At 43.6% G+C, this 27,991-nt stretch overlaps 2 protein-coding genes across 29 annotated transcripts in view; both read right to left on the minus strand.

Annotated features, from left to right (window-relative positions):
• The window catches only part of UNC80 (unc-80 homolog, NALCN channel complex subunit), a 126,446-nt gene extending 112,751 nt beyond the window's left edge, over positions 1-13,695 (minus strand). For 7 of the 13 annotated variants that reach the window (XM_066553638.1, XM_066553629.1, XM_066553628.1 and 4 more), the window contains exons 1-6: positions 13,484-13,694; positions 12,154-12,202; positions 5,629-5,785; positions 4,489-4,787; positions 1,940-2,063; positions 80-153 (exon numbers count right to left, since the gene is read on the minus strand). In XM_066553638.1, the coding sequence (XP_066409735.1) occupies positions 80-153; positions 1,940-2,063; positions 4,489-4,787; positions 5,629-5,785; positions 12,154-12,202; positions 13,484-13,575 (795 nt within the window). In that variant the 5' untranslated portion in view covers positions 13,576-13,694. Of the gene's footprint in view, positions 1-79; positions 154-1,939; positions 2,064-4,488; positions 4,788-5,628; positions 5,786-12,153; positions 12,203-13,483 lie in introns of all 13 variants that reach the window. The other 6 variants (XM_066553634.1, XM_066553633.1, XM_066553637.1 and 3 more) reach the window with 2 other exon arrangements.
• A 6,537-nt stretch (positions 13,696-20,232) lies between these two features.
• MAP2 (microtubule associated protein 2) overlaps positions 20,233-27,991 on the minus strand; it is a 222,712-nt gene continuing 214,953 nt past the window's right edge. For all 16 annotated transcript variants that reach the window (XM_066553195.1, XM_066553194.1, XM_066553197.1 and 13 more), the window contains 3 exons: positions 25,651-25,732; positions 25,040-25,152; positions 20,233-24,407 (listed from right to left, as the gene is read on the minus strand). In XM_066553195.1, coding sequence (XP_066409292.1) covers positions 24,192-24,407; positions 25,040-25,152; positions 25,651-25,732 — 411 coding nt within the window. In that variant the 3' untranslated portion in view covers positions 20,233-24,191. The remainder of the gene's footprint in view (positions 24,408-25,039; positions 25,153-25,650; positions 25,733-27,991) is intronic.

Raw genomic sequence — 27,991 nt, forward strand, 5'->3', positions numbered from 1 at the left:
TGCAAGTTCTCTTTCAATATTTATTCGCCCCTCCCTCAGCACCTTATTCAAGCTTGTCAAACCTTAGCACAGAACTTACCTCAGTACGTCCACTGTCCAGATTAGGGGATTCACAGGTCACACTTTGATTATTGGTGGGAGAACTTCTCTTGGCTGAGGAAAGAAGTCAAAGCAGGACACTTCAGGAAATGCCTCCTGCTCTATAATGTACCTAGTATAAAGTATTATAATAAAAGGATAAACCAAAAAAGCAAAGCCAGCCATCTATCTGCTGCAAACTTCCTAGGCACTAGTCACAGCCATAAAAAGAAAATAGGACTGTTAGTTTTTTCAACTCTTTCTATTGTGTTGTCAACAACACTGTCTACTGAAAAATCTCTATTTCTTTAAAATTAAATTTGAATATAAATTTCACCCTAAATCCATTCACCACCAATTGTGTTTTCCCGTGCGGAGTAGTCCCTTTTATTTTGGATCTTTTCATCCTATTTGTACATATATTCAGGTCCTTTTCTAGGTTACATCACTCAGAGTGTATTGTGATTCACAATTTGCCAAATGCCTTCAGCACAGGAAATACATGGATGTCACACAAAATTTGAACTATAATACTGTAGCAGACCAAGGGTAACACACAGACTGGGATGACAAGTCTTGAAATCCTGTGTTGAAAGCAGTGCAGATATGACTGAATCAGACTGCAAAACAAATACTGCAAAGCTTCTTCATTCATTTTTTTTATTTGTTGTTTGAAGGAAAATTTAAGTAAATTTGACTTTTTTTTTTCCCACCTTGAGAAAATGCTAAGATAGCAGAATCTTCCTACACATAAAAGGCCTCATTCCAATTAGTATTTCTGTCCTGCTGAAAAAACTTTCAAAACATAAAAAAATATTTTCCTTCCAGACTTCACGTCTGGAATTTTTAGGGATTTTCACATAGACCTATAGAAAAAATCCAATAGCCAAAGAAAATTTCCTCTGTTAGTTCTAGGGCTGAAATACTATATTTTAATTCTAGAAGTTGAAGAAGAGGGACAAAGAGTAAGGTGTAAAAGACTGTTTTAAATCATTTGGAAGACCTGAATCTTGTTAATTCTGGACTTTCCCAGTAGGTCTACTAAGTCTTCATAACAAAACATGGCATCCAAAATGACCTGTTATCAGAAAAAACTAATTTAGTGAATTACATTTTCACTATGGTGAAAACTACAGTTTCGTGCTTTTGAGAACTGGAAGCAATGGTACAGCAGTACATCTTGCTCACTTTCAATTCAACACCATGCAGGAATTATAAAAAAGTATTGTCTCAAAGACAACAGCAAAAATGGGGGGTTTTTTAGGACTAGGCCAGACAAAAATACTTGAAAGCCAAAGCCCGGGAAGCCTCAGCATCCAACTCCAATCTCACTATGGCTGAAGCACAAAGGAAAAGTAACCCCCTTCCAGTATTCAAAAGTGAATTTACAACCTAGGCCTTCTTTGGACTCTCTTGAAACTATGTTTTCTAATTTCATAACATGCTATAAATCAAATTTTAGACAGCAGAACCACCTGTGTACTCTTCACTGTTCATTTTTGTCCAGTGCCAGTTTGGGAAAGATTTCCTCACTCATGTCAGGCTGCAGTGAGGTCCTATCTTCACCCTTCTTAGCAACTAGGGAAGATAAGGCTAACAGAAATTATATGAGGCTGACAAATGATAACTACTGAAAAGTTACTAATTTCCCATCTGTGATGGTTCTCCCATCTCCTATTTAATTATTATGCAAATGCCAATTGACTCTGAGGGGAACAACCTTAAACTACTCTGAGGTTTGACTAGTTCCTGCAGGATCAACATATTCCTCCATGTACAGAATGCAAGGGCAGCACCAGGCAAGCAAAGGCAAAGCTTTCCCAGGTCTCAGGAGCTCCACCACCACAGCAAAGTCACAGACCTGTAACGATGTTCCTGATGGGTTTCACAAGAGCATTGAAGGCAGAAACTTCAGGCTGCCTATGTTCCCACATTGGCTGCCAAATGACAAGGCCGCTAGCCAACCGGAACGTCAGGTCGGACTCCTAAAGAGAAAAACAAAACAAACAAAACCTTGTTTTCGCTCTGCAAAGCCTGTCATTTCTTACAGGATACCATGTGCAGCTGTCCAGTCAGTACATGCTAACTCAAGGGCTACTGACAGTATTCAGCAGGGTCTACACATGCCAACTACAGGTAGTAAAAAATCACAGGGAAGCTTCAGTCCAAAAATACGCAAAGGCTTTTTTCAAGTGAAATTCCTATCCTAGTCAATGAACCCTGGTTTTCCCTGGACATTAAGCTGTAATAGAAAAGGCCATTCTTGTTACAAAGTATCCCTTTTAATTATACATAATCACTTTATTTAGTATTCAAGCTCAACTTTAGGATTTACACTCAAAGTCTTGAACTGCTTCCCCAAAAGAATATTAAATACTTAAGCATTACTTAGAAATTGAGGAAACATGTAACAGATTACTGTGAAGTAGTGGTACATGTTACTGTCATTATCATTAGCACTGTTAGTACTTGAACTCTGTCAATACATAGAGACTGGTACTACTTCCACCCTTGTGCTAACCCTGCTTTACATATGCAAGCAGCTGAAATCATATCAATTAGTACACAAGTAAATCTTAGCAGGATCAAGGGGGCAGCTATGCACTTACCTGACCTCATGTCAGATCTACATGGTCAGTACAGCCCCAGCTACCCCCATGAGGCAAACAAACACGGTAACAGCAGTTTTGGTGGTGTAATCTCAGGTGCACAGCACTCTCCTATTGAGACAGCCCCAGATGCCTTGGCATTTGGAATGGATGATGCAGACAGAGCTACAGGAATGGCAGGAACCCACTGCTTGTAGCTCCCCAGCCCTTCTATTCCCCCCCTCTGTTAGTGCTCTCTCATCATAATCAACTCACAAGCTTGGTTTTAATTACTGTTTCTACTAATAGCAGCTTGCAAAGCTTTCAGAGCTGCCAGCAGTGACACTGCATTTTCACTTGGCACTGCCAGCTTGCGGTGACATGCCAACACTCCTACCTACAGCTATGCACTTAAAGAACTACATGCAGCCCCCAAAGCCTGACTTAAAAACATTTTGCTGAAGACAAAAATCCTCCCAGAAGTTAGGAATTGAACAGTTTAGGTCTGTCTATGTGAACATGCATTACTTCCTTGAGCCCATGCATTACTCTGGCTATCAGGTAGTGTTCTTCCCCTGAGACTCAGAAGACACCAAGAGGACACTGCTCACTTAGTGAACCACTTACATGCCTCATTTAACTCCTTTCCTGCACTTCATTTTGATGACACAAATGTGCATGCTTTAATTGGCTTTTCAATGTTCATCATCACAGTGTTCCAGAGATCTGAGATACTCAAGGTAGACTTGAGGTACTGTTATTAACCCCATCTTGAAAACAACATGCCAGAAAGATTAATATTAAAGATTGGAACTCCAATCTCTAATAACCAAGGTCTACCCCCAGTTTCATTCCACTTATTCAAACAGCAGCCTGCATTGTTGTGTGTAGGGCAGGGAAGAATTCAGTGTTTCTTCCTGTCCTGTCCCAGCAGCCCACAGACAACTACTAAACAAGTATGAAAAATCTGGGCTAAATAAATTAAACACTTCTTTACAGGAACTCAGTAGCAGAAGTAGAGAAATAATCTAATTATCCAGTCTCACTTTTACCTGCCTTAATCAAAAGACTTATCTCCTGTTCCTTCCTACTGTTGCAGCATAGAAGGCAGGATTAGAACAGATAGCCCCATCATTTCATGACTTTATGGTCCTTTTTTCAAGGACCTATTCTTTTTCAAGGCCTAGCTGGAAACATAAAGGCTAAATGGCAGCCTCCCAGAGCATGAAGAAAATGTCTTTTCATCACATCACTCTGCAAAGCTAATAAATTAAAAGTAACAGAGGAACCCCAGTAGACAGGAGGCCTGCAGCCTGCTTCACACTTCAGAACAAAGGAATGCTCCATTGCCTTTGCCACTGCCATGCTTGTAACATTGTCCTGCTAATTAGCATCAAGATGATTAGTAATGACAACAACAAACCCCAGTGGCAGCCCCACTGTGGAATCCCTGAAATTCCAGCAAGGCTTTTCTGAGCAATGGCTGAGAATCACTGGAGCAAGTTAAAGCTCATAATCCTTTCTGCAGTTTTCAGGATCCCAGACTTCACAGGGGCCACAGATCTTTGCCATTCCCAAAGGCTAAGAATGCCTTACTTTGTATATTTTTGTCTTTGTGCCTGCCTGATGCTGTGGTCATTGTTCATGGCACTGGAAGAATTTCTTCCCAATGGCAGCAGTATTCTGCCAGCTTGGTAAAATATTTCCAGCAGTACCCCAGTGTGCACTGTGAGCTGAATTAAATAACAACCACAAAGGCAGAATCATTCCTTTCCTGCCCAGAGCTGTCTCCACACAAGAACCCCACCAGTGTGCCACTTACTCTAATCCTGTGCACGAGGGGAGCAAAGAGGAACACAAACAGCTCTACTGTGGCCATGGAATTCTGGAAGAACTTCCTCCTGTTATTCTCCTCCTCATCGGTCACGGCGCCGGGCCGGGGATGCCCTGGTGATCCTTGGTTTTCAGCCTGGTGGATAAAGCCACTACTGCTCCCTCCCCAGCTGGAGCCTCTGTCTCCTCCAAATCTGTCATTGCTGCAGTCCTGAGGAGCCTCCAGCAGCATCCAGTGAAGAGTGTGAAGCAGCTTTGTTTCAGCTACTCCTAGCTTATCCTGATGTCCTGTTTGGAAAAATGCATCACATTATCTCACAGGGTTTCCATTAATGATACTGCTCAGAGTTGCACTGGAGGCTGGACATCCAACTCCCAGATAACCATTTGAAAATTAAAATTCTACAATGAAAAGCACCAGCATTCTCTCTCATTATATTTGAGGCCTCCTAAATCAGAAGCCTCCATTTATTTCCCAGCATTTGGAGTTCAGTCTCTGCAATGACAGCAGCATGAACACAGAGTGGTCCCCAAAGAAACTAACTCAACACTCTTGTCTGACTTTATTGAATAAGACAAAATGCCAGTGAGCACTGCAAGGTGCTCAAGCCTGTGTCTTGTTAATGCTCCCTACTGGCATGTCTCAGGAAGCAAATTCCTGCTGAAGTCAGTACCAAAGTAAGTTGGATTTGGACCTGCCTCTCTATTGTCTGATTGACTATCTGCTGAGAGTCACATGCATTGCTCTAAATAAAAATAGGAAGAAAAACCCCCAAAAAACAGAAGATATTCAAAGTACCTGCTGCAACTGGCCACTGCAGCATGCCTGGAAAGAAATACATATTCCTTCAAGGAATCCATGCCTGCTGGGTGCTAAAATAAGTTCTATTATTGCTGGGAAATAACGAGCAAAATATTACTGAATAGCTTATCAGACCACTAACTTCACCAGGGAAGATTTCACAGGTTATCCTTCCATAAAAGAGAAAGACAAACATCAAGAAAGACAATCCCCAGAAGAAACTAATTAGGATTCAAGGATTTGGAATGTGTTGGCACCCTGAGCAGCAATCTGTCACATTTTGACTGATAGCTTCAATAATGAAAACAAGTTCACACAAGCACTGACCTAGCTTATTCCTGTTGGAGAGCAGTGTTGCAGTGCAGTGCAGCACATGAGGGAGAGCAGCTTGGACAAGCTCCCAGCGAGAAATGCTCTGGATGGCTTCAGAGAGAGCTGGAGAAAGGCCATGCAGCTTGTTTTCCACTAAAACTCTTTCAAAAGACTAAAACCAAGGGAAAAAAAGACATTATGTCTATTTCTTCATATTCTTTCCAGTACATGAACATCCTCTTTTTAAAAATCTCTAATTGTATAACTGAAGCAAATTTTATAATATTTGTCCTGAAAAATACAGACTGCAACTAAAGCTCACCAGACATAGGGACATGCTTGACTAAGAAATGAATGGACCACATAATATATTTTTTTGCAATATAAGAGAATTGAAGTACCATCTGTATATAAGTCAGTGCTGACATCAAGCTAGACTTGCAGCTGTGCTGGGTAAAGCCAGCAATCCTGGTAGAAGTCACAGGAGCTAGGAAAGCCTGTATTTGTGGAGCTGCTGAGTGCTGGATGTTCTTTAACACACATGCTCTCTCAGTTTACTGTAACATAAAGGGCAAACCACTAAAGGTATATGGGCCTTAGGAAATGTTTTCACACCCTGTCACAAAAAATAATCAGTGTACAAATTTTTTTTTGTCGAGCTATGATGTAATGGTTTTGTGAGCACTTACAGAGCTGATGGCTGCAGCAAGTTCATTACTTCCACCTCAATCAACACAAAATAAGGCTATCTACAACTGAAATCCCTAAGGAATCTCCTTATTGTTATCTGCTCCAACTGTTTCAATAAATTGTTGCTGTGGTCAGATACAAAGATCCCATTATAGGTCACAAGTGCAGTTATATTCCTTCACTGAAGTACCTACAGCAAAGATAATGACAATGAACATTCTTTACATAAACCAACTTAACCTCATGGTTACCTATTTGCTGTTTCACCAATTTTACCAAGCTCTGGGCAAACTGTTGCCCAAAAGATGCTTCAGAGGCCCTCACTCCAGATTCACAAAATTTATCCTGCAACACCAGCCATACCAATTTTTTTCCCTGTAAAATTGAGGGCGTGGTAATAAGAATAGACTCAGTTACAAAGAAGAAGAGCAAAACAAGTATGTCAAAACACGCTCTCCTGAATGAGCAACCACTCCCAAGCATGACATGCTAACCTGTGCTAACAGGCACCCTCCTGCCTGTGCCAGCAGCTGGGCACATCTGTTCTCTCAGTTTTTGCAGCCCCATTTGCTGGTGTGGGCAGACAGGAGCTCCTCTACCAAGAGGAGTGGTTTGGGTGTCCTGGTGCAAGCACAGTGCCACACCACTGTAGTTTTACAGCACCCAGTCCTGCTCAGAGGCACAGAAACACACATCTATCCTTTAGAGAGGACTATGCCAACAGCCTGAACCCTGAAATACTGACAATAACCACCAGAGCTGCCAGCAAATACCAGTGTGCAGAAGGTCACACTGCTCACCTACTTGAAACACCAGGATGCAGTCAGAAAATGCAATACACTTTTCTTGTGGACTACAAATGGCTGAAATTAGAGGGCATTTGCTGTAATGCATGGGAAAAAAACCCAAATAACTCTTATTTCTAAATGTACTTCAAATAAAGCCTCAAGTTACTGCCAAAAGGAGGCTTCCTGAGGATTAGTCAAAAATAATGTGCCATGGATCTTGTTACCAGACACATGTGTTTCTCAGCACCAGGAACAAATAACCTGTCTTCCAGGGAAGGGATGCTTCAACTCACCCTTACAGTGATCTACTGGGGGCCACAGCATGTGAAAGGAAAAGTCTCCTGCCGTTCAATCCTATCAGCTCAGGAATGGGGGCAAAATGAAGGGATACTGATGCTCTGAAAGCCCAGACAGGACAGGGAGAAAAGTACCCATTGTAAGGCCTGATTCCAGTCAGAATTCACAGAGGACAGAGAGTGCATTAGTATAAAGACAACAGAGGTTTAGAGTAAATATCCCAGAAAAGGGATTATCACATAACCAAAGGGGGGGAGCAAAGCAGCAAAGTATCCCCAGAAGAACAAGAGGCGCATTGTTACAAATACCACAACGTTTGAAAGAGCCAGTGAAAAACATGAGGATTTACTTATTTTTATCAAAAGAGGACAGGGACCACTCCTTAGTCTTTGCTCCAGCCACACACTCCTATTCCCACTCATCCCTTAGCTCTGGGGCTCACTGAATCCTTCATTCAACCAAGCCAAGCCCCTACACAAGCCAAAAGGAAGGTCAGTGCAGAGGTAAGCAGTTCCTACCCATGTTAGTGAGCTGGACTAGCTCCCTGTAAGGCCTGCCAAGCACCAGTGCTGACCTCACTGAATTGAATGATCTCACCTCCAGCACAGAAGCCAAACCATAAGCTCACACTTTACTAGAGTTGACAAAGCTGTTCAGCCTGCAGGGCAACGGGGAGGAGAAAAAAAAAAAATCACTGGGATCACCAACCCTATTCTGAAGCGTGACAGAAAACACCTTGTTGCTCCCTGGCTTTCTATTCAAGGTCTCATTCCCGGGTACTTCAATAGCATCAGATAGAAAGTTCCCCAGCAATTACCTTCTGCAAGCTCTGCCCCACTGTCTGCATGCTTCAGAAACTCAAGAGGCAGCCAAGGAGTTTGCAATTTTATCTTTAGATTATTCTTGTATTTATCACAACATTTTGGGCTGCAGAGCCCTTGTGAAGACTTCCCTATGTGGTTAACCACCAGATTCTTCTGCTCTTTCCAGGCCTGAGCAGAAAGCAAAATATTTCTGTACTACAATAAAAGATTAGCTTCTGGAATAGCTTATCTGATCAGAAGCATCTGAGACACAAGTACCATATGTTGCCAGAAAAATGCAAACACAAAAGCTGCTGTAAGGAAGCCACTGAATGCCCAACAGGAACATGCAGTTCTTTGGAAAGCCTTCCTGTGGAATTTGCCTGGAGTTCTCTCCAGATACTCCAGATGCAAGGTCCTGTGTTGTTCCTGAGCCTCTTTTTCAGTGTGCTGGCTCTTCTCTTTTAGGACCTGCTATAGGGGCAGAAGACCTACTTTTCACCCTGCATGAACTAAGCAACTGCTGCTAGAGCTGAGAGGAGCTCCATGCTCAAACAAGAAGGCTGAAAGAGAATGTCTGAGAAAGGTGAGTGAGTCAGAAGACAGATACTGTCATGCTCTGGGTATGTCTAGAGCCACAGCCTCAGGGCTGCAGCTTGGCTAAGAAAACAGCTACCTACTTCCAGCAGGCTTGTTCAAGCCTGCATCACCCCCCACACCAAAGGCAGATAAAGAACATCTGCCAAGGGGATAGTGAGGGAAGTTGGTGCCTTGGCTGGAGAAACAGTCCCTTTCAGCAGGGCTGTGTGTGTGTTCAGCTCCCTCAGGACCACTTACACAAGCATTTTTCCTTCTAGCCTGGTGGTGACAGCTGTTTTCACAGGGAATGGTGGCCAGCCTTGTCTGGCTGCCTTCCCACTGCTGCTGTTCTCCTTTTACCTTCATGTCCACCGAGAACCAAAGGCACTGCCAAATACCTTGTGACCAGGATCAGCCTGTGGGTCACTGTCTGCTCTGTCCAGGCATTTTCAGGCTATCTCTTCTTGTCACAGCACATGTCACAGTTGAGATGGCCACAATACACAGAGTACCACTACACAATTTCAAAAAGCTTCAACCCATACACAGTAACACCTCACCTGTTCAGAAGGCTCCAGGCATCTACCCCTTCTTGTTCTTCAGCCCAACCTCTTATCCCCTCCTGTTGATGCCCTGCACAGCTGTGCCCACTGGGGATGAGGCTGGGCCCAGCCCCACTCCCAATCACCACAAACTGTGTCCCTACATGTTCCCATTCCAGCAGCATTCTGGCTGGCCTTTGTCATGGCTTCCTAAACAGCTTTGCCTGAACTTCCCCTGCTCTAAGCCCAAGGAAGCTGTACCTGCAGTGAATTGCATAAGGCAGGAAGAGGTCAGCCTGGGGTTGGCAGAGGGTGCCCAGAGGTTACCTAGGGAATCTCAGCACCTCCTGTTACATCCTCTCAGGAGTGCCAGGGAGCATCCCTACAGGACTGCCCAGTGCAGGTACAGAAAGGCCATGGCAGAAGCACAGATAAACAGTTAGTGCTTCTTGAACTCTACTTGTCTCCTTGGAGGGGACCTTAATGCCCTGTCCTTCCAAAGCTCAGCCTGCATCGTGGAGGAAAGCTGAGACCACTGCTGAAGTCACTTCAGACTGACTGGAAAGCGTTTGAGGTGGAGGCAGAGAGTACTGTCAGTCTGGGTCAGGTCCACTGGGCAAGGAAGAGCTCCTGGAAAGATCTAGGAATCTGGGAGTTCATAGCACAAGGGATGGTAAGACTCCATTGTTTAATAAACAAAGCAATAGTATAAACATTCACAAGTAGTGAAACACAGATGCCAAACACTTGACTCACAGAAATTCAGTTTTCTGCAGCCATGTCCATTGGCTGGATCAAAAAATAAAGGTTCTTTCTGAACTTCGTTCCACAGCTATACTTTAATTATCCATAATATCAAAACATGTAATTACATTTTCAAAAACAAGATAAACAAACAAAAACCCAAACCCAACAAACAAACAAGCCAACCACAAAAACCCCCCACCAAAAAACTGCACAAAACTCAGAAAAAGAAGGAAACTTGGAATTTGCAGGATCCTCCAGAAAACATTTGAGTTGCTCCAAGTTGGCCAATGCAAACCAGAGCAGAAGAATTCAAGCCTCAGCCTATGGATATGCCTACAGCAATTCTGGCTAGAGAATCACCAAAGGATAGATCCTGTAGGAGGTGTATAGGAATTTCAGGCACACTAGTCAATAGAGGGGTGTTAGATGGTGAGCAGGAGGTTTCAGAAGGCAGATCAAATACCTGTCAAGTTCCAGAAACCCTGTCTCACCCATGCATGCAGCACTCTGCTGCCCCACTGGATAATACAGAATGTGTTGGTATGGGCACACCAGTAGGCAGAGGAAATGGATGAAGCAGAAGGCAGTAAATGTGTCAGTTCAGCCTCTTACCCAAAAGTTCCTCAAAGCCAAGTTCCACCTTTGAAAATTTTCTACCATAATTTAATGATTATGTTAAGAACCAGAGAAGAATCAAGTTCTTCATCCAAGAGGTGGAAATTTATTGGATCTTTATGAAATGCCTGCTATCAGAGCTCCCTTTCTCTTGGCTGAAGCATGTGATTTATGTTGTCTCACAGTTGAGGGGTTTTTTGGGTGTAGTTTGTTTTTTACACTCAGTAAATTCCAGTATGCGCTCCCAGAAGAAAGGTGATTTGGAATTTTCCTCGGGGACCTGATGCCAACAGCACAGCAGGAAGGAAAAGGAGTTACAGGCAGAGAGGTGCAGCACAGGGAGCTCTGCCCCTCTACCCAATAATAACAGGTATGAGCCCACAGAAGAAGCCACAGCCCCAGGTTAGAGGTGCTCCAAGTCATGGCTCCTGGTGAAGGACATAAAACAACAAGCTCCATTTTCCAGACACTGTCAGTGGGCATTAAAACCAGTCATCACTGGTTTATAGCATGCTGCATATGCTAGAATTCAACATTTTACTCACCAACACACTAAGCCAGCACTCCTCTATCTCTATCTGGTATCTAGCAAAAACTCTGAAAAATTCATGGATTTCTTAGAAGAAAATGACTCAGCAACAGATAAAGCTTCTCCAGCATAATGCCTTGTGAGAAGAAAGTCAGAAAACTGCTGCAGAGAGACCTTAGAACTTTAAACTATTAAGATACATGTCCAGACCAAATTTTTCCACTCTGTCAAGTTTGGCTGCAGCTGACTAATGTACTTTAAGTAATCCAAAGACCAGCAACCATTCAAGGAATTCTCAAGTTCTTTAGATACCCATCTTATTTGAACTTGCTTCATGTCTTCCCCTTTTCCTCCTTTTTGGCAGTACCTTGAGGCTTTATTTGAAGTACATTTAGAAATAAGAGTTATTTGTATCTGCATAATAGCCTCTCCTTAATAATTCTGATAAGATATGCTCCCTCTAATTTCCAGTAGAAGTGTTTCCCATGTTGCACAATGATAAAAGTATTGTTCAAAGCCTGTTAATATTGTTTAGATTTTCCATATTATAAGCTGGAAGCACCTTTGGCAATCATAAATTGAAATTACATCAGTCTCATGCAAAAAGCACATCCACACAGGATGAACTGCAAGGTTAGACTCAGAGACTGTCATAGCTCAGTTTGTCTACGTCATTATTTATTTCATTGCTACAGCTTTACTAATGAAATATTTATTACTAATATCCAAATAAATTATTTTTGTTTTGTCTAAAGATGGACATGATATGCATTCTCTATAGGGGAACAATTTCAAATCCTTCACATGATAGAAGTACAAAATGAAGCTGAGTGAACTAAACCCAGTTCTGGTGCAAGCTGAGCACCAGAACTGGGTGCTCAGTGGTCAGATTGAACTGCATGAAAAAGTTAGTGACTAACAAGCATTGAAAACCAGACACATGTACATACCACACAGGAAGCTTCATATTGTTTCCCCAGTTTAGGTCTTAAAAATGCACTGAAAGAAAGGAGAAGCAGCATTACAGACCTAGTACATCAACATGTATTTTTCTCAGTTATTTTCAGGATTCTTCTCAAGTCAGAATGTTGTCAAAAGGCTGAGAAACTCATTGTAAAGGAAAACATAAGCCAAAACTAGGTTCAGATACCTGTTGATGACATCAGATAAATGCTGTTATCTTTTCCATAAGAAAAAGTGCCCACCCCGATATGCCAAGAGGCATTTAATTCAGCCCACACATTCCCAGGGATAAAATCTTCCAGCAGACAATTTTCAGCCATTTTACCTCAGTGAAAGATTTTCAACATATCCTGAATAAAATTTATTAAATATTACTGAAATTTGCCTTGCCTCTATTTTAAGCCAGAGATCAACTTGCCAGCTCCGTATGAAATATTTTTTTCTGCACAGCTGCTGATGTGGAAGGCTCATGGTGAAGTGCAGGCCTGTATGCTGTATGTACAGAGCACCCATCCTCTATCATTCTCCTCCAGAATGAGATCAGAGTAAATATTAAAAAAATAATCAGGTCACCTTATTGCAGTTTTTCCTTTTTTTTAAATTTTATTTTGAAGGACACTGGCTGTGGCATAAGGGGATTTTGTGACCGAGGCCTTAAATTAGAGCCACAACCTTCAAATCTTCCAACCTCCCCCACAATGTTTTCAATCTAGAATCCTGCTAGGACAGGAGGCTGACAGGACTCAGAAGGAACATAAAGCACCAGTCATACACTGAGCTAGCCCCTCACTCATCTCCAGTCCCTCACTCTGCAGCCCTGTGAAATGAGGGGAGACTTGGGGACATGTCTGTTTGTATGCTGGCCTCTCTCAGCACAGATTACACTTCCAGGACAGCTGCAAATACAGACAGAAGCACAGCTGCAGGTCTGGTGCAGCACTGACGGATGCTGCCTCTGCTACAAGGGCTCCGTGAGTTCTCTTCAAAGATGGGGGATGGAGGGGATGGGGAGCACAGGACAGGGATGGAGGGAAAGGTGCATGGACAAACAGACATGGATGGTTTAAAGTCAAAGCAAGAAGCTGCCTGGGACTGCCTCTAGGTTTAGCTGCCTTGAGACCTCTTCCCACAGCCAATACACACAAATTGCTCTATACTGAGTTTAAAAAAAACCCAAAAAACAGGGTTGTTTTTTTTTCACGGCTTCACATTGCAGCTGCAGTACTAACTGCATCCTCCCCGCCACTGGGGCGGCCCGCATCCCCTCCGCACTCGCAGTGCCCTGTTGCAGCCGCATCCCAAGCGCCCTGCTCTTACCTGGTTTGCCTCCACAGGAAGGTCTGGATGGGCAGAGGGATGCCACGGCCACTCTCCTGCTCCTGGCCCTCGGAGCTTTTCCTTTTCACCATGGTGCCGGTGAGAGCTGCCGCAGCCTCAGCAGACGCGCCAGCCGGGGTCTCCCATGGCCGCCTCCGGCTCCCGCAACTCTTCACCCTCTCCCCTCCATTGCCCGCAGCCCGCCCCCTCCCTCAGCCCCGCCGGTGCAAGATGGCTGCAGAGAAGGCAGGGAGGAGGAAATTAGGGGGAGCGAAGACGTCCGCGTCCTTCAGCTTCCTCCGAGCCTTCAGCACCTCCCTCTGTGGCCAGCTCCCGGTGCCCGGAGCGGGCGGTGCCGGGGGAGGGCGGCGGGAGGAGGCGCCGCCCGCCAAACTTCCCGCACCGCGCTCCGCAGCAACAGGGCTGCGCCGCCGGGAACTTGGGCAGCCCCGGCACGGAGAGGCATTCCCGGAGCATCCCAGAGCCTGCCGAGTCCTCAGAGACACTCCCTCCCTCTACCTCCCTTCCTATCCTCTCTTCTTCCTTCCCAAATGGGCAGAGAAGGGAAGCAAGGCACTAACACCCCATGAAAGTGCAGATTGGTGATTGCGGGAAATGGGTTTGTAGAGAGTTCTCAAAGCCTGACAGAAGGCTCACATAGTGTGTGCATCTCTATGCAAACTTTGAGATAAGGAATGCCAACTTAGAAATGCCATGGAACAGGAGAGACATTGTCGAGAGAGAAATGGAACTAGAAACAAGTTTGAAAGGTGGCCTTACAAATAAGACTGGATACTTTGGAGAAATAGAACTATGAAAGGTGCATTGTATCATGACCCACGAGAGGTAATTTCAGATGATTAGATGATTTAAGGCATTTACAGCATGGCGTGGCTAAAGCTGATAGTCCAAGAAATGCTTATCATGTACTGTAATTAGGAAATAGTTGACTTCTAATTGTGATGGCATGAACTAAAACATCTGTATTGTCTCACCTTTCACATGAGACTAAAAATAGAATAAAAGTTTTTAAAACTCTCTCAGTTGCCCCATCTCTGGGTCAGAAAAGGGTCTAATCCAACAGGTGGTGGAAACAGAGGAACTTCAGGGTAGTTATCCCACAGATTTTTCTTACACAGAAGAGCTGAGGTGGAGAGGATGGGAAGAGCCAAAGCAGATTTACTGGTGTTTCCAATTAGACACCAGACTGATTTGACTAATACAAGTACTTGTTTGAGTCAGGTTTGCTAGAAGCATTTCTCAGGCACTGCTAGATTAGCTCTCCTTCTCTACCTAAGAATATAAGAGGATAGTATACTACAACAAATAATTAACAGAATAAAATCCAAGACCAATGCAAGTTCACCCCAAACAGTTTTCACAGAAAACAAAGTGACATTCTGTTGCTTATATGAAGACTCTTTAGAGGAAAAAAAAATAGCTTTGAAGTTCAGGATTATTTTCCTTATTCTTCCTTCGTGCATAGCCAGTGCTTTGCCCTGCCACAAACCAATAGCAAGTGGGGTCACATAGCCCAGCAGAGAGAGGAAACTAAATCACTACTTGGAATTTTGTTTATGATTACTTTGTAGTAATTGGAAATAGAACTGCAAACTGCAGTTCCAGTCAAGCTTGCCATTTGAGTGCAGCATGTTGCTCTCCAACAACATCCAGTCACAAAAGACACAAATCCCTTTCTTTGTACAGAGATTTAAAGTTCTGATGCAAAATAAATCAGATGGAAAGGAAACATTATCAACAGCTGGCTCTGTCATAAGAACTGCAGGCATGAAAAAGATGCAGATCTCAAATCCAGACAGGCCATGACCAGCACTAAACCCAGGAGGTGGCAAAGGTAGTTTACATTAAGTTTGACAGTGGCTAGAGTCAAGCTTTGTTCTCACCTTGTTTTGAAGACAATGCCTACCACAACAAAGCTGTATCTCTGTGAGTAAAATTAATTGCACATGTAAAAGAAGAAGAAATTTTACCATCTGGAAGATTTTATTTATCTCTGTACTGAATTTCTGCTGGCAGCAGAGGCTCTCAGATTTGCAGTTAGCATTTCACCACACTTGAATACTAACACTACAGTGGATGCTACAAAGGGAAAGTCCTGCAAATGAGTCCTCTGTCTTCCCTTACAGTGGGGTTAGAGAGGAAAAAAGTAGTCTTCAGAGAGGCCATTACAGGAGGACAACAGCAAAGTGGCCTGAAAATTCACCTGTGCTCTGCTCTCTAGTCTACACTGGCATCTTGGGCTGGCACAGAAACACAGGTCGGTCTGCCTGCAAAAAGATCAAGACTACTGCAAAAAGTCACTGCAAAATGATCAGGATTACTGCAAAAAGTCAAAGCAGGTGAGGAAAAAGTGGAGAAAGCTCTGCATTACTCCAACAATTCCTAGCCCATGCCAGCTGCTCAGGCACAGAAGATGCCCATGACACTAACCAGCCATTTCCTCTCTCACTGCAGGCAGGAGGAGTCTGACATGCCTCCAGATCACAGGATTCTGCTTGATCACTCCTTTATTCACCAAACAGTTGTTTACAGCAAAGCAGGATTTAGTCTTGATCCAGAAACAGTCAGGGCTGGCAGGATAGCACAGAGTGGGAACACAGAGCAGAACCTGAGCATGAAGCCCCCACCTCACACAGGAGCGCTCAGAGCAGGGAGCTGCTCAAACTCACTGCCTTGCACTTGTTTCCATGGTTATGCTCTCCAAGTTCCCACTCTTAATCAATCCCTGCTGTACACACTCCTAAGAATTCACATCTTATTTATCTGAACTCTGTGCAGAATCCAGGCTCTCAAGAGTATGTCAAGCCACTCTGTTGTGCAGCAGCCTTTCCAAGAGCAAAGCTGCAAACAGCTCCTAAATGCAGATTCCAGAGCAGGGAAAAAAAACATTTGCCCACACCCTCAAGATCTTACTCTTCCACTGGCTGTCAGCAGGCTTCTGTCCTGGCTGAACAGACCCATCATGAAGGAAAACCCTTTCTCTCTAGGGACAACCAGTCATAGAAGATCAACACTGATGGATGTCACTAGTTTGATCCTTTCCCATATGGGTCTGTCAGGGAGAAGGAATGTAAAAATTGAGAGAAGCCTAGGAAAGCCCTGTTTTGCTGTTAAACAGCATGAAAACATTTCAACTAAGGTTCTTCTGAAGTCTCCTTCACAGGTCTTCTAGTTCGCCCTGCTCAAACACAACACAACTGTGCTCAGAGACAAGGATAAATAATCCCTAAAACTGCAAGGATCCCCTAAAAAGACAAGTCTAGCTGCTGTTGCTGCATGAATTCAGGCAGGAGTGGACTGCAGTTCAGCTGGATCAGATTCCACAAGAGCAGTTAGATATTTAACCCCTCAGCCACATTTAGGCAGGACCAGTAGAGTAGCACAGCACTCATGCATCTGAGAATTCTATCTCTAAACAGAGCAAGAAACACAGGCCCTCCACACCTCATGCAGTAAATTACTGCCTTTGCATAATGTTCAAGCAACAGAACAGATTCACATAGATATTTAACTGCAGTTACATGCACTACAGGCACAGCTAGATAGGACAGGATGGGAAGAAACAAAAACCTGGAGATGACCTAGGGGGATTATCTGGACAAGATTGGGGGAAAAGAAAAAAAAAAAAAAACCCTCAGCTTTCACAGTCAGATTATCATCCCTTGCTGAGGACTCACCATGCTCAAGTAGTAGGTGAAAAACCTTTGCTTCTTTTGGGGAAAAAAGGCAACAAACCTCCTCCCCTCAAACCCTGCCCCACCCAACCTTTTTTACCTTCTTTCTAGAGAAGGAAGTGTGGATCTCTTGAGCCACTGAGTCACCAAACATGCCTTCCTCTCTGTTCCTCAGAGAGAGCTGAGCACTTCCTCCCCAGCATGCTTCTCTGTCCAGAGCAAGAGTGCTCACACAAAACCAGGTTTGGGAATCCCTCTACCAGGGCCACACTGTTTTTTAATCCCAGCAACTAGGACTTCTGCATAGCCAAATACCTCTAGGTGGAAGGCCTTCTGCCTCTTATCAACATCTCACCTTCTGCCCTCCTCCTGTACAAGGCAAGGAACACCCCATGAGCTAAGACAGGCACAGGAGGGACAGATGCTCTGTACCTCTAACAAACACTGTAGCAGGATTCCCCCCTTCCAATAACAAGTAGGTAATCAAGATTCTGTTCACAAGTTTTACTCATCTCAATGCTCCAATGTCTCAGCACAGGTCACAGTTGATACAACCACAATACACAGAGTATCACCACACAATTTCAGAAAAGTTCGACCCACACATAGTAACATCTTACCACTTCAGAAGGCTCCAGGCAACTGCCCTTCTTGTTCTTCAGCCCAGCCTTTTATCCCCTCCTGTTGATGCCCTGCACCTGTGTGCCCTCTGTTCCCTTTGGTGGTTGGTCAGTGCACCATGTCTCATTACCTTCAATGCTGCTCACCTGCTTCTCTCAGCTGTAGCCCATTAGGGATGAGGCTTAGCCACAGCCCCACTCCCAATTACCACAAACTGTGTGCCTACACTCCAGCACCACAATCTACTATTAAAATTATGAAATAGATCACCTTCCACATGCTGTTAATAAGACTCAACAATCACAGAAATATCATCTGTTCCTTGGTCACTTTGAAAGGGAGCAACAGATTCTTACCAGTTGTCCTCAACCATTGTTCTAGCTATGAATGCTTAAATCATTATTTGCCCTTTTGTACTTAGCTTCTTAATCCTCTCCCTTTCCAGAGATAGAGGATGCATTAGCTCTGCCTTGTACCTAAGCATGCTTAGGAGGGTGCTTCTATTGGATAATTAATGGCATTTTATCATTCCTCCAGGTCATTTGACAGCATTTACTTAAGAACATTGCAGCATTGTGTGTGAAGTCCAGCTTGCTGAAGGCTTGGGATACTTAAGGCACTCTACTCAGTTGTATTTCCCTCCTACACCACACCCCTGTGCTAAGGAGACACTCAGTGTTGCAGTAGACCTCTCATTAGGGGTAGAAATAAGCCAAGACACAGACTCTCATTAACAACCTGAAAAGGGTTCTGGTTAACTTTCCTTTACAGCTTAGCCATGCTTACTCTGACAACAGCAAACTCCTGCTGTTAGCTTCTCTGACAGACCCTGACTGCTGGCTATTCCTGCTGGAATATGACTGCAAGTATTTCCCTGCTGCCTCTGACCACAGGCTTTTACCTGGCTCAGCTGTGACTGCAGGCTCCAACAGCAGCTCTAACTTCATCAGACCCAGGCTGACCTCACAGCACATCTTCTACAGCAGCAACTCTCTCCCTTGTTTCATTTGTCAAGGCACTCTCTGACCTGCCAACCCACCTTTTTATCACACTTATCTTTATTAGTCACAGCTGCAACCCATTAAGGGCAAGGCTGCTCTTCTTTGGGAATTAGTACAGCTGTGACTTATCAGGGGCAAGGTCCCTTCCAAACCAATCTATGATTTCTCTGTTCCACCCAGAGCACAGAGCCGCACTCCCCTCAGCCTGAGTTCAGGCTGGGGCTGAGCATCCACTGCGGATCCGTGATGACAAACTCCAAGCACCCCTCAGCACCCCTGTGCTGTTTCCGGTTAGTTTCCAAAACAGATCCAAAAGCTCACCCCCAAGCCCCAACTTCTGTCACCTTCACCACCCTGGCACTGTCCACACGCTCCTGCTGAGATCCAGCTGGCTGAGGGGATCGGCAGGGTGGGTGGGCAGAGGAGGCCGCACCACACTGGCGACCCAGGGCCGCCATTTCCCTGGTGTGCAAGGGCCCTGAGGGCCAGTGTGTGGCTGGGCCACATTGGCAGCCTGGGGCCATCATTTCCCTGGTGTACAAGGGCCCTGAGGGCCAGTGTGTGGCTGGGCCACATTGGCAGCCTGGGGCCATCATTTCCCTGGTGTACAAGGGCCCTGAGGGCCGGTGTGTGGCTGGGCCACATTGGCAGCCTGGGGCCGCCATTTCCCTCATGTACAAAGGCCCTGAGGGCCGGTGTGTGGCTGGGCCACATTGGCAGCCATTTCCCTGGTGTACAACAGCCCTGAGGGCCGGTGTGTGGCTGGGCCACATTGGTAGCCTGGGGCTGCCATTTCCCTGGTGTACAAGGGCCCTGAGGGCCAGTGTGTGGCAGTGCCACATTGGCAGCCTGGGGCCGCCATTTCCCTCATGTACAAAGGCCCTGAGGGCCGGTGTGTGGCTGGGCCACATTGGCAGCCTGGGGCCGCCATTTCCCTGGTGTACAAAGGCCCTCAGGGATCCCTGATCCAGGGACCTGGATCACAGGTCCACAGGTCCTGACCACAGAATCACAAGTCCAGTTTGGTTGGGAGATCATCTCGAGACGTCTGAGATTACTGAGTCCAACCAACACTATGAACCTACACTGCCTTGTCAACCAGGCTGTGGCACCAAGTGCTACATCCAGGCTGTCCTTAAACACCTTCGGGGACAGTGACTCCACCACCTCCCTGGCAGCCAGTTCCAATGTCTAATCACCCTCTCAGAGAAGAAATTTGTACCCAGCAGGGAGATACTGACCCGCAGAAGAGGATGCAAGCCATAAAACCTGATCCTTTTGTATAAAAGCAAGAGGGATTGGCTGAACAATACAACTGGATCTGCCGTGACTGCTCCTGGGCAGACTGAGGGCAGTACCAGCAGGTGCTGGCTGTGCAGGGCTTGGATTCAGGAGGAACTGGATCACAAACACAGGAAGGTAACACATGTGATTAGATGACAAGCGAGTTTATTTTGCAAAACAATCACTATACAGCAACAAATACAATTGCAAATCGGATTGAAAAACATGAACTACCTACCACCAGCCATTCAAGAAATGCCTCTTTTATGGTAACAGGCTCTAGAATTATCAGAAAAAACACAGGTTTGTAACAGCAGACTGTATTCCTTGATATCCCAGCATACAGCATGTTTACTTGTTGGCTTTTTCTCTTTGCTAAAGTTGAAGTGGCTTTTATACACTTGAGTTTTCCCAGTGTGAAACTAATTTACCTTCCTGCAGTGGGAATTGCTGGAGTTGCAGAGGGAGTTGCTTTAGCAATCTGACTATCTGAGTGAACTCACAGACACCTAGGCTAGAAATCTACCAGCATTGATTTTCACAGCTAATGTGATCTACTCTTCAAGGCATTTGCCTTTGAAGGGACATATACTTGGGTTTCAAACAGTATTTATTCCAGCATGGAAAAAACTTCTGCTCATGTGGTAGCCAACACAGGCTGCCTTTTGACTCCCTTTGAGTCGTGTATTTAGGCAAACTTAGATGTGTGAGCAGTCATGATGAGGTTACTACTGTACCATAGCAGAGGACTGAATAATTAATTCCATTTACTGCTGTACAGTGAAAATATATATTGCCCTCATGGGCTCATAATTTTCCTCATCAGGTTTAGTTTTTCCTTTACTCTTGCTGGACAGAGGTTTGCTCAACTTTGATTTGTTTCAGCTTGTGGTTACATAGAAACAGAACTCTGCAGATGAGGCAGAAGCACTCTTTCATCTCTACAACCCGATGGATGTTAAATTTGGGGTGCTCCCCTAGGTACCCAAACAAGGTTTCACCATTCCTTTTGTCTGGATTACCTCTGCTTTGTTACACAATTGGGTCTCAGGCACCCAACAAACCTGCTGGCTCAACATGCCTGTGGAAAAGAAACACAACAGATGCAGTTTCCAGGAAGCTGGCTCTATCCTCTTTAGTGGGCATTACATATTTACAAACTGTTGTTTTTGAAACGAACACTCTTCTTGAGAAAGTTAAGATTAATATGAGCTTTTCAGTGAACATCTAGAGTCATGTAACATAACTTTTTTTTTTTAATTATTATTCAAAAGCACAAACCTCTTAATTTCTTTTCATCTAACTCCACAGCATTCTAGGATTCTTTCTATGGAAGGATGATAATGATTACAAAGGTCTTTGCTTCAGTCAAAACAAGAAAGCTCATTTTAATGCATGAAATAAATGACTTGGTGTGTTACACACTCTAACTTTGGACTCATAGGTGGATTAACTAAGCCTTATTTTCTAGAGTATGCCAATTTTAAAAGCAGAATAAAAACACTTGAGTCTCAGGTTAACACTGTTCCCATGAGATGCTGCTCGGGTTCAGAGAGCAGAGGTTCAGTAGTACCATAGTTCTTCTCCTACACTGGCAAAAGGAATAGAAACAAAAACCACTGCAAAGCTAATTTATATTCCTCAATAGCATAATCAGAGCAAAGTGATACAAATACTGTCAGTTTTCCTTTCTGTCTGTTGTTTTTCTGAAAAAATGGGAAGAAGATTTTATTGCACCTCACTTGACACTGTTTCCATGTGAATTCTTAGGATTACTTTAAGCAGAAGTGTAACAAATACAAGGCAGAAATCAGAATCCTCCAATTGCACTTGGGATGGTTCTAAACTCACTGTCCTTTATATGAAACAACTGACTTACAAACAGTGTTAGGTACTTTATTGTGTGAAAAAGCTTTTTGCAGAGCTGAAATGTCATGTGTGGGGCTGTCAGAAGTTCATATTTAGTAGACGTTTGAGAGATGTAACGACTCTGTTTTGTGTTTGTACTGCTGTGGCAGTTTAGCCAAAACCCCACTTTGGTCCACTGAATATTTACTGACCAGTAACTGCATTACTACCTGAATGTAATGATGGGGAATCCTGTGCCATTAATTTGTAGAATCTCCACAGACATAAAAATCTCTGTGAGTCTTTTCAGACCAAACCCCAACACACACACACACACACACACGAAAATTAAGAAGGAAAAAGAACAGATTGGAAGTTTCCAAACCACATCATTAACCTAATACATACATCAAGTATAGCTCAACTGACAGTGCAAAGTTCAGTTAGGAGGTTTCAAAAGGAAAAGATAAAACAATCTGCAAGAATGTAAACTGCTCATTCCTTAATGTCTCATGTACATAGGGCACCAGCAGGTGATGATCTGCGGCTGAGGATCATCCCCATCACCAGTGTTCTCTCAGGTAACTCCACTAGATCTGTTGGTTGTGCATCTGCCTTTTATCTTTCATGCACGTTTTTTCTTACACTTTTTATAGTCAACATAATCCCACTTTGCTCAGATTTTAAGATGCCCTATTTAATTGATGAATCACTATGACAACCAGTCTAGGGAGCTGATTTTTATTTATTCATGTATTGTAATTTACAGGCATCTCTGCTATGATTATCACTGTTATCTGAGTGCCTGAGTGTACATGTGAGACATCACTAAAGGAGTGGAAACAACATCTTAATATTTTTTCTGTGTTTCAACTTTAGCAAAAGAAAAACAATAAATCAAACATTCATTGTTACTATGGGAATGAAGAAAAAATGAGGAAGGAAGGGAGGGAAAGAGAAAGGAAAGAAAGAAAGGAAAGAGAGAGAGAGAGAAAGAGAGAGAAAGAAAGAGAGAAAGGAAAGAACGAAAGAAAGAACCAAACTATTGTGGATTTTTAAAAAATCCATAGTCCAAACTCAGCCTTCTTTGGAGACTCTTTTACAAACATCTGGACCCCACAAAAATCATTTCTTTGTGAAGAAAGGAAGGGAAGAAGGAAGGAATCCTTTTTCTAGCATCACAGAATAGACTTGCATCTGTCACTAAAACAGGGTCACGGCTTTTAGTTGTTACAGAAAGCAACTTCATGCTACAATTTTCTTCTTTTTTAAATGTATTCTTATGAATAGGGAAAAAACCCCCTGCTAACATCTACTTTTACATACCTAAAATTGCAACACCAAAGGGTGCAAGAGACACAGATACTGTGAATAAAGAAGTAGAATATTCAAGTATATGAGGAGGGCATATCACAAATGGCCACAGAGAAATATATATATCTATAATACTGTATCAAACAGATGGAAAGAATGTGGAACTGGTGGTATGCACACAAATCTAGCTGCTTAACCAACTTTTCTAATCAGACACAAGTCTGTTGGGGTATGAGTGCTCGCTTTCAGCAGCTTTTTTATGTCACTTCCCAAAGCACGATTCAAATGTTTTCAGCTAGTATTTTTAGTTATTATTTAAATAATTTATTGGCTTTTCAGCTATACACTGACATAATTAACCAGGTTCAAAAAATGTTAATAACTTAATTCAACTTTTGTTCTACTCATTTATACAAAGTAACATATTTTTTTTTAATTAAAGTTGAATTTCCCTATATGCCCTTCCTTCTGGTAAGCAGACTGTTAATTTAACCTGTAATAACTTACAATGGGCAACTTTTCTTTTTTATTTCCCCATCGATCAAAAGAACTGTGAAATGAGCAACTTGGGATATTAACAAGGCTCTTCAGAAAGAGGTGGATGGCCTTCAGGCACATGAAAGGTAAAAATGCATTTTTATCATACTACAGTACTCCATGCAAGACAGAGCAGAGCAACAATAATTGTCCAATGTAACATACCGCTGTATACCCATATAAAGCCAGTGTCTTCCTGTTGTAAATGGAGGTCAGGCCAATTTCTGCATCTATGGAATTTATTTTTTTCTGTTTTTTTTCTTTTAAACTGTATGGTAACTACAAGTCTTGGGATGTAACTTAGTTTTAGACATGGTAAAGAATGAACGTGACACCTGCTCTGAGCCCATTCCTGCCAAGAGCTCATGCCTAAATATTATTACTTCATACAATGCAAAATGAGCAAATTCATAACCCCTGCTTGGCAAGGGCTGCTGTGACATCTTCAGCAAGGGTAGCAAGCTGGGGTGATTCAAGCAGGTTGATGCTTCCAGAGGATGAGACGTTGCTGAGTCTGCGTGGCGAGGCCATGCTGGACCTGCCTGGTGACTGCGTGATGATCTCAGCCCCGTGGTCAACACGGGCCTTGGCGTGCTCTCTGAAGTTCAGCTTCTGGCTGTCAATCTGCTCCAGGAAAAGAAAGAATTTCACACATTATATGCTCACTAAATTGTGTCGTTATAGATCATCATTTGGGCAGCATTTTGCTTACTTTTAAAAACTATTAGAAGGATCAAAGCTTCTTTGCTCCTTAGAAAATTGTATTTTCACCTTGTTTAATAGCTACTGGTGCACTATGTTACATTCTCTTACCATTTCTGCCTCTGATAGATGCTTTCAAGAGAAGTTCCTAGGTGTACAAATTTCATAAGCATTGTATGGGAAGTATGATTTGTTTTCAAAATCTGTATTTTCAAATGTTTGTGGGAGGGATTTTACTTTCAGGATGTTTTCCTCCTGTTTCACAATGGAGTCCTCCTCTCAGATCATACCTGTCCCTCAGTCCCAAACAAGGTTTGTCTTTAGGGGGAAAAGACAGTGCACAAACTACATGACATTTCACTCTCAGCTTAGATGCAGATGCAAGACGGGTCATTCCAAATTTCCAAGGGAACAAATTGGTATATGAGTGTGCTTGAAGGAGGACAGACAGGATGTTTCCTACTCAATTCAGAGCCATCACTGAATTTACAGCCCTAGTAATTTCACTGGGCCAGGGGCACAGTGGGAGCCTTTACTGACAGCTGTTCCTTTACCTTGACGTTACCACCACCAGGTACATGGTGGGCATTTTCCAGTGAACCAACTTTAGCCTGAGCTTTTTCTTTGAAATCCAGTTTCACACTCTCAATTTTCACACGCCCACCTCCTACAGAGGAAAAGGAAACATACATTAAGAAATTGAAATGGTGCAGGAGAAAGTGTGACCTGAAGCACGAATGCACTCACATTACCTCCTTTTTAGTTGAGATCTAATGGTTTTGGAGAAGCACAGAATAATGCTCTGCATGTTCAGTAAAATATAAAATCTTCAACATATATTTAAACTGTAAGCAGGTGCTGCAGTCCTACTGGTTCTCATGGGTTTAAGCACATGCTTAAGTTTTTCACTGACTTCAGCCTATAATTCAATTTTATGCCAGAGAAACATCCTTTGGCAGTATTTTTTTATCACCTCCCAAAACTAGGTGGTCTCATACCTTTATGCCTTTATATATTTAGTCAAGTAATTTAATGTATTTTTATTACTAAAGAGTATTTCTTTTCTCTTTGACTGTAAAAGAGAACAGTATCATCCATGATTCTGAGCTCAAATAACAGTATTGGGTTCTTGCTTTGTCCCACAACCCATAAATTCCTACAGTACCTGGTTTGTGGTGGATATTCTTGAGTGAGCCACACTTGGAAGTCACATGACTCAAGTCAATCTTCTTGGTTACAATTTGTACCTGTCAAAAGTGCACACATACAAAAATTACAAGAATGAAAATAATAAAATAAAAAAAACATGTTAAAAGCCAAGCCCTTCAGAGAAAGAGTGAGATGCTTCTATAAACCACTGCAAAAGGAGAAATGGTTAGTAGAAAACAGAGCATGCCACAAAAGAGGAAACCTCCCACACAGGGAGATGACAAAGCTGGGTTAAGCTTTACTATTAGCAAAATGAAGAGGAGGATAAAGGAGATCAGCTTGTGGGTTCTTTCTAAAATGTTTCTGAGCCTCCTCCTTTCAGAGTGGGTGCTCCAAAGCCCTGCACACAGCAGGACCCATTCAATTTACTTCTGTCTCGATTATGCATCCTGGCAACTAGGATATTTTGGTGACTGCTTTTTTCTCTACCATCTGTTTTGTATTTTTCTGTATCTATATATGGTATCCATTTCCTGTCAATCCACTATGCAGAGTCTGAGTAATCTACACATGTGCCTCCTGCAGCTGTACCTGAGCAGGCTGAGGTTCAGCCAGCTGGCTCAGTGCTCACTGCAGAGCAGCAGGTCAGGCACCCTCCCTCCTCCTGCTGCCACCTTGCCATGGCTGTGCTGAGCCCAGCTTGGGAACAGCCACAGAGTGACACTCCCAAATAGCTCCAAGATGTGGCCCACAGGCACAGAGCTGGCAGGCCCCAAGAAGTCACAGCCATCCAGGAGCTCCAGGGTAACTGCAATGCCACTGGCTTGCTCACCACACCCCCAGTGGCTTAGGCAGCACTGGCTGCTGTATTGACCCTGCCTGGATCAGAGGTGCCCACACCATCAGCTCTTCCATCTGATCATTTCCATCAGGACAGTCATATCCACCTTAAGCTACTCCAGTGTGCCCAATAAAACCAGCAGGTGTCTGGTCAAACCCTGGGCCACCTCAGTTTCTTATACTGGAATAATGCTGTGACATCAGCACTCAGCATGCTGGCTGATCACACCCTCTTCTCTGAGCTTTCTTTGTCCTCCTGTTTTATTTTTCTTCTTCCCCTCTGCTGAATGCACATAACTGAAAGGTTAGCTGAGGAAGGACTGGTGCACAGAAAATGCCCAGTGGGGAGGCTGGAGTCTCACTGCAAGCTGCAGTCTCTTCTGGAAACTACTTTCTTGGGCTCCTCCCATGAAAGAAAGGCACTGAACCATTTTGGCTCAGACTGCACTTTGACTTGGGCATTTAGAGATAACCCTTATTTTATCATTTAGAGATGATAACCCTTCTTTTATAATTTCCCTTCCCTGTCCAAGTTCTGAAAATGTGTTGTGCTCTCTGGGGAAAGATCAGGAGGCCACCACTGCAAACACAGGGCTCACTCGACTACCAGACAAACTCACATGTGAAACAGCAGCAAGAAGGAAAGCAATGCTCAGAGGAAGGGAGACAGAGGCTTCTGCCTGTGTGAGGTGCTTCACCACAGTGGAAGTGCCTGTTCCCAGGGTGTCCATACTACTTACATTTCCTCCCCCTGCAGAATGTTTGATGTTATCTCTGGAACCACACCGGGACTGAATATCGCTAAAATCGATCTTCTTGTTTAAAATCCTAACCTAAAAGGAATTGGAGGTAACTTACTATATACCATATACACACTCAGTTGGGGGTGCAGGACAAGGAAACCAGGGTAATTTGCCTCCTACAGTGACTCCTTCTTCAGACACGTGTATTGAAATGTGAGAAAATAAACCCTGTCAATCTCTTAGTATGTTCACACAGCATCTGTAAATATATCGTGCTGCTCTTTTTCTACCTCACAAAGTGGTGGTGAGATACAAAGGGGAAAGTTCTATACTGTGAGGTATGAGAGGTGGCTTTTCCCTGAAAAATTTAAAGAACTCCATGCTTGCTTGGACTAGGCCTGGTCTTTGGACAGCCTGTCCTAGGGTCTATTGAGTGATGTTCAGTATTTCTACTGAACTGGCCACAAGAAGATGGGAACCCACCTTCCCACAGCTCACCACTCCAGCCTTTGATGCAGAAATCCCAGATCCAGCCAGCACAGGCACAGGCTGAAATCCTGAGGTATTTCAACCCACCAATGATGACAGCACCAGCCAACCCCACACAACTGGTAGGTCACCTTCAGAAGGGCATCTTCAATAGTCAAACTGATTTCTGTCTTTCCCCCTCCCATCTGCTTATCTGTCCAAGTAAACCAACGTACACTGAAATATGAAAGCAAATGCCTTTGGATTTTCATGCTTGTGCTTTCTTTCAATATGATGTTTGTTTAA

Source organism: Molothrus aeneus, chromosome 7, assembly GCF_037042795.1.
Source record: "Molothrus aeneus isolate 106 chromosome 7, BPBGC_Maene_1.0, whole genome shotgun sequence".
NCBI lineage: Eukaryota > Metazoa > Chordata > Aves > Passeriformes > Icteridae > Molothrus > Molothrus aeneus.